Genomic DNA, 11030 nt, shown 5'->3' with positions numbered 1-11030 from the left:
TAATATCACCACTATTACCCATCACTACTCTCTTTACTCTGTATATTAAATGATATAATACTCTTATATTATGATATTAAGATTAATTATGCTGCATAATTATGCTGTTCTTTGACTTTTATCAATAATTCATTAATAGTTCTGATCAGAGGAGGACGGGTCGAGTCCCCCTTGTGAGTCTTGGTTCCTCCCGAGGTTTCTTCCTCCAGCTCTGAGGGAGGTTCTCCTGCATGGTGGTCTTCACTGGCTGCTCACTGGGGGTCTTAGGTTTTCATGTCTTCTTGTGGTGTTGATTTTTTGTCTGTTTACTGGTTACTGATTCTGTAAAGCTGCTTTGTGACGACGCCAGTTATAAAAAGCTATATAAATAAATGTGATTTGATTAACATTTGATTAACAGTACCAGTGCCTCTCTTTCTCTACCCCTTCTTCCCCATCCTCTACTTCCTCCGGAAGCTGAGAAAGGCCCGTCTCCCTCCACCCATCCTCACCCTCTTCTATAGGGGAACCATAGAGAGCATCCTAAGCAGCTGCATCATTGCCTGGTTTGGGACCTGCACAGCCTCTGACCGCAAGACCCTCCAACGCATTATGAGGACAGCTGAGAAGATCATCGGAGTCTCTCTCCCCTCCGTCATGGACATTTACACCACCCGCTGCATCCGCAAAGCAACCAGCATTGTGGATGACTCCACCCACCCTTCATACAGACTGTTCTCCCTCCTGCCATCAGGAAGAAGGTACCGCAGCATCCGGTCCAACACGACCAGACTCTGCAACAGCTTCTTACCCCAAGCCATCAGACTCCTCAGCACAACTCAACTTCTGAACTGATGTCTTTCTGGTACATGTACACTCTCCCTCTCTCTCTCTCCCTCTCCCTCTCTCTCTCTCTCTCTCTCTCTCTCTCTCTTTCCAACCATTTACCCCAGATAACATGGGAAGCATTTTTTGCACAAAGCATTTGCACTAATAACTTTACGACCTCACTGGACTCTATTTATCGCACATTGCACAATTTGCACACTACAGCCAATTATTTATTATCCTCTGTCTGTACTGTGTTGTCTGTCCGCACTTGTTTGTTTGTGTTGCACTTGTGTCTGTATGCACTGTCTATGTTGCACCATGGTCCTGGAGGAACGTTGTTTCGTTTCACTGTGTACTCTGTATGTAGTTGAAATGACAATAAAACCAACTTGACTTGACTTGACTTGACCCATCCCCATCTTTCCCCCATCCCCATCTTTCCCTCATCCCCATCTTTCCCCATCCCCTGCTCCCCCCACCCCCATCTTTCCCCCACCCCATCTTTCCCCCACCCCCATCTTTCCCCATCCCCATCTTTCCCTCATCCCCATCTTTCCCCCATCCCCATCTTTCCCTCATCCCCATCTTTCCCTCATCCCCATCTTTCCCCCATCCCCATCTTTCCCTCATCCCCATCTTTCCCCCATCCCCATCTTTCCCCATCCCCATCTTTCCCTCATCCCCATCTTTCCCCCATCCCCATCTTTCCCTCATCCCCATCTTTCCCCCATCCCCATCTTTCCCCATCCCCATCTTTCCCTCATCCCCATCTTTCCCCCATCCCCATCTTTCCCCATCCCCATTCCCCTCTTTCTCCCCCTTCTGCCTCTCTCTCCCACCCCCTGCCTCTCTCTCCCAACCCCCTGCCTCTCTCTCCCAACCCCCCCTGCCTCTCTCCCCCCGCCCCCCTGCCTCTCTCTCTCTCATTCTCTGCATCCACAACAAATGTATGACCTACACGTTTCCACATCTTCAGATTGGTATTAGTGGTTTCGACACAAAATAATACTAAACCGTATCCAATAAACACCTGTGCTTCGGTCGCGCAAATTCTCGTCTTAATTCTCGTCTTAAACAAAATACGAAATTTGAACGCGAATCAACTCGACTTTCCATGTTTCTGTGTGTTTGATAAAAAGGCGAAAGTGCTGAGGGGGAGCGCTGCTGCGCGTTGGTCAGCTGAGCCGGTGGCTAGCGAGGAGCAGCGATGGAGGGGAACAGAGACGAAGCCGAGAAATGCATAAATATAGCGACCAGAGCGCTGGAGGCTGGGGATAAAGACAAGGCCATCAAGTTTCTCAACAAAGCGGAGAAATTATACCCCACCGACACAGCGAAAGGTGAGCGGGTCCGAATCGGAGCTGTAATCAGCAGCGCCGCGTCCGCTTTAGCCAGTTAGCTTAGCGGCTCCAGCGAGACGCTTCCGACCAGACCGACATCAGCCGGCCGTCGATTCGCTGCGTTTCTGGAGGCTTTCGCAGTTAAATGACATCGACGGCGATGTTTGATGGTCGTCAGGGGTTAAAACCAACTCGTAATTTACGAAATTTCGATCTAGAATTTGCTGTCATCGATTCCATTAGCAGGGAAGGTAGGGAGCTAGCTCTTGCTAGCCAGCTAGTGCTAACGCTAGCTCGTTTCAGACGCAGGTGAGATGATTGCTACCTCCCTTCTCTGATCGCTACAGCTGCTTATCTAAACCCTTTTAATTATTTTAGTAATGTCAAGATCTACCTGCTTCTTATTCTACATTTTCATTGTAAAAGCAAACATCTAAACCGAGAGTCTTGACTCTGAAAACGTCCAATCTAATCTAATCTAATCTAATCTAATCTCATTCGCCTCGACGTCACTGTTTGTGTTTTCTTATAATTATTGGGGCGTATTTTACGATATTGGTGTTGAGAGTGTAGATATCCATTAATACCAGCGTGTAGGTGTGTGTACAGATCAGCCATAGCATTACACTGCTGGCTGACTGGCTGGCTGGCTGGCTGGCTGACTGGCTGGCTGGCTGGCTGGCTGGCTGGCTGACTGACTGGCTGGCTGGCTGGCTGGCTGGCTGACTGACTGGCTGGCTGGTGAGGTCTGAAACCTGTGTAGATTAGGCAGCAAGTGAGCAGTCAGCTCTTGAAGGTGATTGAGGTGTTGAAGCAGGGAACAATCTGAGCCATTAGACAAGAATCTAGTCTCTGATTGCTAGGCGACTGGGTCAGAACATCTCCAGAACATCTCCAGAACATCTCCAGAACATCTCCAGAACATCTCCGGAACATCTCCGGAACATCAGGCGGGGCTCCAGTGAGGGACAACTGGTGAACCATCGACTGAGGCATGGTCACTGATGCTCATGAGGCCTCACTTAATAAGTTACAGGACTTGAATGATCTGCTGTAAACATCTAGAGGTGTCCAGATACCACAGGTCACCTTCAGAGCTCTTGTGGAGTCCATGCCTCAAAGGGGTATCTACTCCGTATTGGGCAGGTGGTGTTGATGTCATGGCTGATCTCTGAATTCTAACATGCGTAAATTAAACATATTAAATCTGCCATTGATTCTTTACATGTTCATTATGCTAATTAAGCTCAGCCAGCAGAAAAGATTTCATGAATATTTTTCAATGTTATTTTGTTAAACTTTGAATCTGGGCAGTTTGACCCTCGACATAAGGGGAGGGTTAAATAATTGACATCGCTTTAAATTCTTACTTTATTGTTAGGAATTCGTGTTTCAGTCTGGTGTCCTGACTCCAAAAGCGTCCATCCAGTCTAATCTAAGCTTGTGTCGATGTGTTGGTCAGACAGTATCTGCTGTCTGTGTGTTTCTTCTAAGTAAGTAAGTGTGTGTGTGTATATAGGTGTGTGTGTATATAGGTGTGTGTGTAAATGTAAGGTTCTCTCTAGATAAGCCCAACTCCTGTCCTCCAGCATATCTTTCTCTGTCTCTATATCTCTGGCTAAGGCTGCAGGAGCTCCATTATTTACATTATGCAAAAGCATGCATATAAGGGATGCCCAATGTTATCTGTCAATAATGACATCAGAACCATGTTTAGGTTCGACTGATTTTTATTATTATTTTTTTTCACTCAAATTTAAATGCTAATATTGTGTATTGAGTTTTTATTGACCTGCATTGATCTGCATTTTAGTCATTTTGTTGCATTCGGGCTTCAGGTGGGCCTAAGCTCTAGGACTGTGTATGTAAGGATGGTAGATAGTTAAGCACTTCTAAAACCAGTCAGCTATGCTAATTAAACATGCCATGACTAATAAATTGCCAAACAGAAAAGAATAATCAAACACACACATAAAATAATTGAACTGGAGGCTTTGGCAGTGAAATAACATTGCTTTTCATTCTACCTTTTTCATTGTAAAAATACATATTTCAGTCAGTGTCTTGACTGTGTTCTCTGTCCAATCTGATCATCCGTAGCCGTGTCATCCGTCCAATCTAATCTCAATTTGCTTTTTTTAAATTATTATTTTTACTAAAACCAATAATATTGTGTATTTATTTATTGACCTGCCCTCATAGGATGTTGTGGCAGAAGGTCTTCAGGTGGGCCTAAGCTCTAGGACTGTGTATGTAAGGATGGTAGACAGGTAAGCACATCTAAAACCAGTCGGCTAGGATAATTAAACATGCCATGACTAATAAATTGCCAAATAAAAACAAATATTAAGACACACATAAAATAATTGAACTGAAGGCTTTCGCCGTTAGATAACATCACTTTTCATTCTACCTTTTTCATTGTAAAAGTAAATATTTCAATCAGTGTCTTGACTGTGTTATCTGTCCAATCTGATCATCCGTTGCAGTGTCCTCCGTCTAATCTAATCTAATCTCAATTTGCTTTTTTTTTTTTTAATCTACAAACAATAATATTGTGTATTGAGTATTTATTGACCTGCTTTGATCTGCATTTTAGTCATTTTGTTGCATTTGTAGCCCAAATAGGATGTTGTGGCTGAAGGGCTTCAGGTGGGCCTAAGCTGTAGGACTGTGTATGTAAGGATGGTAGACAGGTAAGCACATCTAAAACCAGTCGGCTATAATAATTAAACATGCCACGACTAAAACTAAATAATCAGTTGCCATAAAAGTCCTCTGCTTAGACACTGTTCAGAGGTTTTGGTCCAAGATTGAACCACAAGATTTATGTCTAGAACTCATTTGTGTTTATGTACATTTGTATTTAGCTGTTTTCTTAGGCTATGTGCATCTCCTGGTAAATGGTGTCCTTCTCCCTATAGGCTAGGTGTGGTGGTGAGAAGGCCGGGCTTAAATAGGCGTGTTTCAAGCTGCAATGATCTGCACACAGAATCTCATTACGGTTCTTAAATGTGAAAATCTCTTATTTTCAGGATTTTTGCATTAATATTTTGAAACTGATGGTCATCCATTGGTGCTCTGATCTGTTCAGACAGGAGGGGCTGTCCCTGCATCTAAAGCTTCACATTAGTGTGACTGGTTTTGTAGGAAATACTGCTGTGAGAGGCTGATTAAACCACTGAATGTGTAGGATTCCACTGACACCACTGACTCCCCTCCCACCGAGCTGTCAATTCACCATCACTGTGCCTGCTTTCACCCTGAGAACGTCTTCAGCTTCAGTTTCTCCTCAGATCACGGAGATCGGATAAGGGTTAGGTGAGCTGCAGCACCAGGAGCGTGAAGTGGGTTCTGGACTAGATGGTTCAGGCGGGGCGGTGAAGTGGCATGAACCGTGCTGCACAAACGACATTACTGCGCGTTCGCTGTATGTGGACGATGCTCTAAACCGAAAGCAAAACCTTTATTACAGAGCTGACGCCACCTGACCTTCCGAACCGGCTTTCGGAAAATGAAATGCTGGATTTGTGAGCACTGAGAGCGTGAAGTGCAGCTGTGTGGATTGTGTTGAAGGTGGTTTATGGGCTCCCTGCTAATTGTTTTACAGGAAAGAGGTCAGGCAACGTTGGGACAATATGAATTTGAAGGTTTGGTGCATTGTCCACTCATCACTAATGAGAAGTAATCTCGTTTATGTTCTGTGTATAATGATTTATAATGATTTTTCAGTGTTATTGTCTCTTTAAACTCTTTTTAAAATCAGAGCGAACCTTTTTTTTTTTACCTGATTAGCTTTTGTCTCCAGTCATATTAATCCAAAATCATCAGATCATACCATTTTAAAGAGCTGCTGACAGGGAAAATGAGAATTAATTTTTTTATTTACTTTACTTTTATTCCTGAAACAAAGGAGTCTGTAAGCAGTAATCTGTAAGCATTGTTAAAGCCTAAATCCCTATGGTTCACTCCCTTAGCCCCCCTATACTCTACATTTAAGGAAACTGACCTGTAGGAACAGCCTGTCTTAAATTCACTGTTTTTCTGATGTTGGGAGAACCAGCTCATTTACATGTCCCCTCTGTTTAGCCACCCATTCATGCTTCTTCAGAGTTCAGCTCCGAGTGCTTTTATGAACGAGGAACAGCCAGTGATAGCATAGCTCATTTGCATATATCTGGCTTAAAGGTATAGTTACAAAATTGGTAAAATTGTATAGATAGATAAAGCGAGGCTGTGGGCTGAGGTGGCGGCCCACTACTCTGGGTATATGGGCTTTCTGTTCATTCACGCTACTTACCAGTGTTCAGTTGACCTGGAAAGTCATGGAAAATAAACATGCTGAAATCCAGCACTGAATAGTCCTTTATAAAATAACAAAATTGGGGGAAAAATTAAAAAAATATTGTACGTGAAAAGTCATGGAAAGTCCTTAAATTTGAAATTGGTTAAAGTGTATGAACCCCGTCAGTGCTGTGGTAGGCACCTTCATTACAAAATTAGGAGACTGTTCAGACCCAGCCTGTCTTCCACTTGCAGATGCGTCTTGCTACGGTGCGAGGATGAGTATTGAGGATTTTGACTGTAGTATCTGCCTCAGAATCTTCTCCATACTCGTTGTTGTTATTCGACAGTACCCAGGCAGACAAGAGACTGTGGGCAACTGTAGACCACTATAGACCACATCAGCAACGACGTTTGTAAACATGCAGGTCGACTTCCTCCAGGTCGATTACTCTGAGCAGCTTCGTTGAAGTGAAACCAAAACTCACAGAAGGCTGCAATTATGCAGAAGAGGCCACTAACAAACATGTTTGACCTTTACATTTATAATATTACATATTAGGGCTGGGTGATATGGTAAAAATACTAGATCATGATATTTAAAAACTTTTTTTCCTGCAATACTCAATATTTATCAGATTAAAAACATCAGAAGCGACGGATTCTTATTATAAACTACTGTTCAGATCCTCTCCTGTACTGAACACAGTGATTTCTACTCAACATCTGCTGAACTTCATCTAATGAAGCTGATCAGTGTTTATTAACACTAACAGTCTCCTCCATATGATTAGAAAAGCTTTCTATTATCACCATAACATTTATCACAATATGATAAAATATCTAATTACATATTTAACAGTAAACTTGAGCAGATTTGTGAAGAAAGGGGGGCAGTAGGAGTGAATGGCGGAAGGTAACTGGAGCACATTAGGAGAAGTGAGAGGGATGTAAGCAGGATTGGCCACAATCCTTTAATAGAGGCTGACCTGATGCTGACTGAAGAGTGGCAGGGCTTTAGTCTTGGCTAATCTGGGCCTTCATAAACTGAGATGGATGCCTGGTCTAGATCAGGACCTGTAGGTGTGTCAGCAGCACTAACAAGAAGGGTGGTTCTGTTTGAAGTGTGAAGAACATCAAACGATCATTCTTTAGACCTCATAATGGTTCTGCACGCTCACCTCTGTAGGTATGAAAGGAATCCTGGTTCTTTTATGGAAGCAAACATGGTTCTTTAGTGGCCTTGTTTAAAGAGCCACTTGAAGCACCTTTACTTAGGAGTGCACCTGGATCTGCAGGTTAGACCTTCTTCATTTGCTCTGCTTGGTTTATGTTGTCAGATCAGTTTCAATTTCATTAGCAAAGTCTGCTGAAGCCTTCATCCCAAGACTAGACTGTCTAGAGCCCAGGTCTTCAATCTGGACCTGGAGTCCTGTTTTCAGTCCTGGGTTTTTGTTTTGGGAATAGTTAATGTGATTGGGTGTCACACCTACTAAGGATTACATAGTCCAGGACTGGGAGATGAATTTACGGTCCAGATTTGAAGGCCTCTTTTTTTTTTATTTTTTTTTTATTTTTTTTCTAGAAGTTGACCAAAATATGCCTGATGCACACGGTGGGAGTAAACCGAGCAGCCCTAGGGCTGCGTGGACTCTCCTGGTGCTCACGGACACGTTAAGACCGTGGGTTTGCAGGACGTTTAGATTGGATGACGATCTAGATGGTGGGGATCTGATGTTTGAAACTCTTTAAGCTGGAAACTTAAAACACAGTATGAGAAGTAAGGCAGCATTTGAACATTTTTGAAATGATTTAATAGTTAAGCAACTAATGTAAAGCTGCAAAATGTGCCTGTGGTATATTGAGGCATGATGGCGTTTTGTAATGCATGTGCAGTATTTCAGTCTGTCCTACAGCTGTGCTCAGATCTGGATCCATAAAACTGAACGAGGCCTTGCTCTCACTCTCTCTCGCTCTCCCCTCTGACTCTCCATAATTGAGCACAGCTGGAGAATGTCAGGACTGTACTGATTAAACAGTCAGCCTATTGAGTGGCAGTGCAGAGGTGGGCACAGGCGGCAGCTTGACATGGTGATTCAGTGATTCATGTGTTGATTGATTAAAGGTTTTTTGTTTTTGACCCTGACACTTTTTTGGTTTTATAGAATCATTCTTAAAAGAATTCTATACAGAACCACCAACAAAAGGGTTCCTTATAATTTGGATCGAACTGGGTGTATATAGAATTATTAATTTTACATCGAAGGCAGATTTTTTATATATATAATTGTTGGTACCCATCGGTTAATGAAAGAAAAACCCACAATGGTCACAGAAATAACTTGAATCTGACAAAAGTAATAATAAATAAAAAAGCTATGAAAATTAACCAAAAATACTCATTAAACAGATGAAGACTAATGTGAGGTGCACAAAAACCTCATATCTCCAGGTAGTGCTTTTATTGGAGTAACTGTCTCTACTGTCCAGGGAAGGAAGCTTTTCACTAGATTTTGGCAGAGCATTGCTGTGATTTGAATGCATTCAGTGACTGGTGTTCGTAAAGTCATTTTACATCACCCCAAAAGTACTGGATGGAGCTCCACCACCATCATTCCAGAGAACACAGTTCTTCCACTGCTGGGGGGCTTTATACCCCTCTATAGCCCACACCTGGCATTATTAGGCAGCATGGAGCCAATAGGGTCATCTAGTTCATCTACTCCAGAGAGTCCTATTCTGTGTTTGTGGGATTGTGTGTGTATCTCTAGTGTAGAACCAGTTCACCAGAACTCAATCATATTTAATATGAACTAAAATTGTCGCTTTATTTTTCTTCCTGTTGACAGTATTGTTGGAGGCCTTGTCAAGGAACGGCAGCTCAACTGGTAACGGAGGCGCATACTGCAGAAAGCCAGCGAACGGGACAGATGCTCCCCCACCCCAACAGCAGAGCCAGAACCAGGAGGCGGGACCTGGAGACTCCTCTAAAGGGTTCAACAAGGAGCAGGTGGACGGCGTTCAGAAGTGAGTTGGACCAAGATTTGTATCTATAAAAATCAGTCGTAACATGGTTTGCTGGAAAGTAAAGAATGAAAATGATTAATATAAAAGATAAATAGTTGAGCTGAACAGTTTGTTTAACGGCTCTTGGGTAATGAAATGGCAGACCAGGCAGCACATTAAGCTCCTGGGATGATTACTACTGTCTGCAAGACCCCACCAACCGATGCTTTGCCAGCGTTACATCCTGTGTTATGTGTAAACAGAGGGCAAACTGAGCAGGACAGACAAACTAACAGTACACTGCCTGAGGCCAACCCCAGTATAGGTAGTAGATTGACAACCTACTTCAGAAATAGATGGGACCAGGTCTCATACACTAGATGCTACATTGGACATACGAGAGTTGCAGTGTGACCTGCCAACCTCCTTTTCCATTTAACAATGTAGGATGTCTTCACTATATTCTTCAATATTTACAATCTTTTTTCTGATGATGATCATTATTACTAGTGATACCTAATGATCATATTCCACCTAGTTTCGTTTAGCGCCCCCTTGAGGTATTCAGTAGAGCCTATGGTGTGTAAACGTGGTGTGTAAAGCGCACACACCCTACAACTGTCCAACAATACAGACGTTCCGTCCTCCTTTAATAAATCATGATTTAACGAGTTGAGAAATGGCCAGAATATCGGAAACAATCCCCATAAAGCCATGCAAATTTAAACTTTGCTTGCTAACAGCTACAGCTAAACAGTATCCAATGAAACGGCTCCTTTCAGGAGTCCTGGTGTTAAAACGCCTATTAATTGGCCAGCACTAATATTCTATTTAAAGATTTGTTTAATTGTTTAGTAGACTTGAACTGTGCAAACTAGTCCTGCACAATATGATAAAAATATTACATAATATTTAAGAACCTTTTTCTGATGATGATGATGATCATTATCACAGTGTTTATCATGACTTACTGACAATACTGGTCAGATATCCCATACATAGTACAGTGATTTTTATTTATTTTTTATTTTTTTTCCTTAAATTCTTCACAATTCTGTTGGATTGCCCCGCAGGCATCATTTTCATCATTCATTTGTTCGTTTCTGGTAAACATCACGTCTCTGTGTCGTCTGTGGTAGTGTGTTCCACTGTTCCAATTCACTCTGTGGTCAGGTGTGGTGTAGCCTCTGTTTCTCAGCAGTAGAACTGAATGGTGTTAACCTTTTGTTTTTATGTGAAATATGATTTAAATGAGTCATAAGTTTAGTACAACTAAACGTGGTGACTTCCCAAGTTACACAATAACTAGATTTTCTAGAAAATAAAATTGCATTTCTGTTTCAGTTTGCAAAATTAAAAATAAATCAAATAAAGCCAATAGTTGACTCTCTTTCACTGAAAACTTTCAGATATGGTAAAAAAATGTATCATTATATTTGTAATATTAGATGTTAATTTTTTTCAGTTTCACCATAAAAATAGGTTCTAAACCATGGACTGATGGGTAATTTGGAATTGATGTATTGATCAGGATCAACATCTCGTTAGTAGTTTATTAAAATTACTACAAATATGCTCGTTCGGTCTCTT

The 11030-nt window shown here is 42.2% G+C and overlaps 1 protein-coding gene across 1 annotated transcript in view; it reads left to right on the top strand.

Annotated features, from left to right (window-relative positions):
• The first annotated feature begins 1968 nt into the window (after positions 1-1968).
• Positions 1969-11030, top strand: part of dnajb14 (DnaJ heat shock protein family (Hsp40) member B14) — a 28144-nt gene continuing 19082 nt past the window's right edge. Inside the window, exons 1-2 of the mRNA XM_072678598.1 lie at positions 1969-2150; positions 9284-9461. Of these exons, the coding sequence (XP_072534699.1) occupies positions 2018-2150; positions 9284-9461 (311 nt within the window). The 5' untranslated portion in view covers positions 1969-2017. The remainder of the gene's footprint in view (positions 2151-9283; positions 9462-11030) is intronic.

The sequence above is a fragment of the Salminus brasiliensis genome, chromosome 4 (genome assembly GCF_030463535.1).
Source record: "Salminus brasiliensis chromosome 4, fSalBra1.hap2, whole genome shotgun sequence".
Lineage (NCBI taxonomy): Eukaryota > Metazoa > Chordata > Actinopteri > Characiformes > Bryconidae > Salminus > Salminus brasiliensis.
Note: the sequence above shows the minus strand (reverse complement) of the source record. Positions and strands in the feature narration are given on the sequence as shown.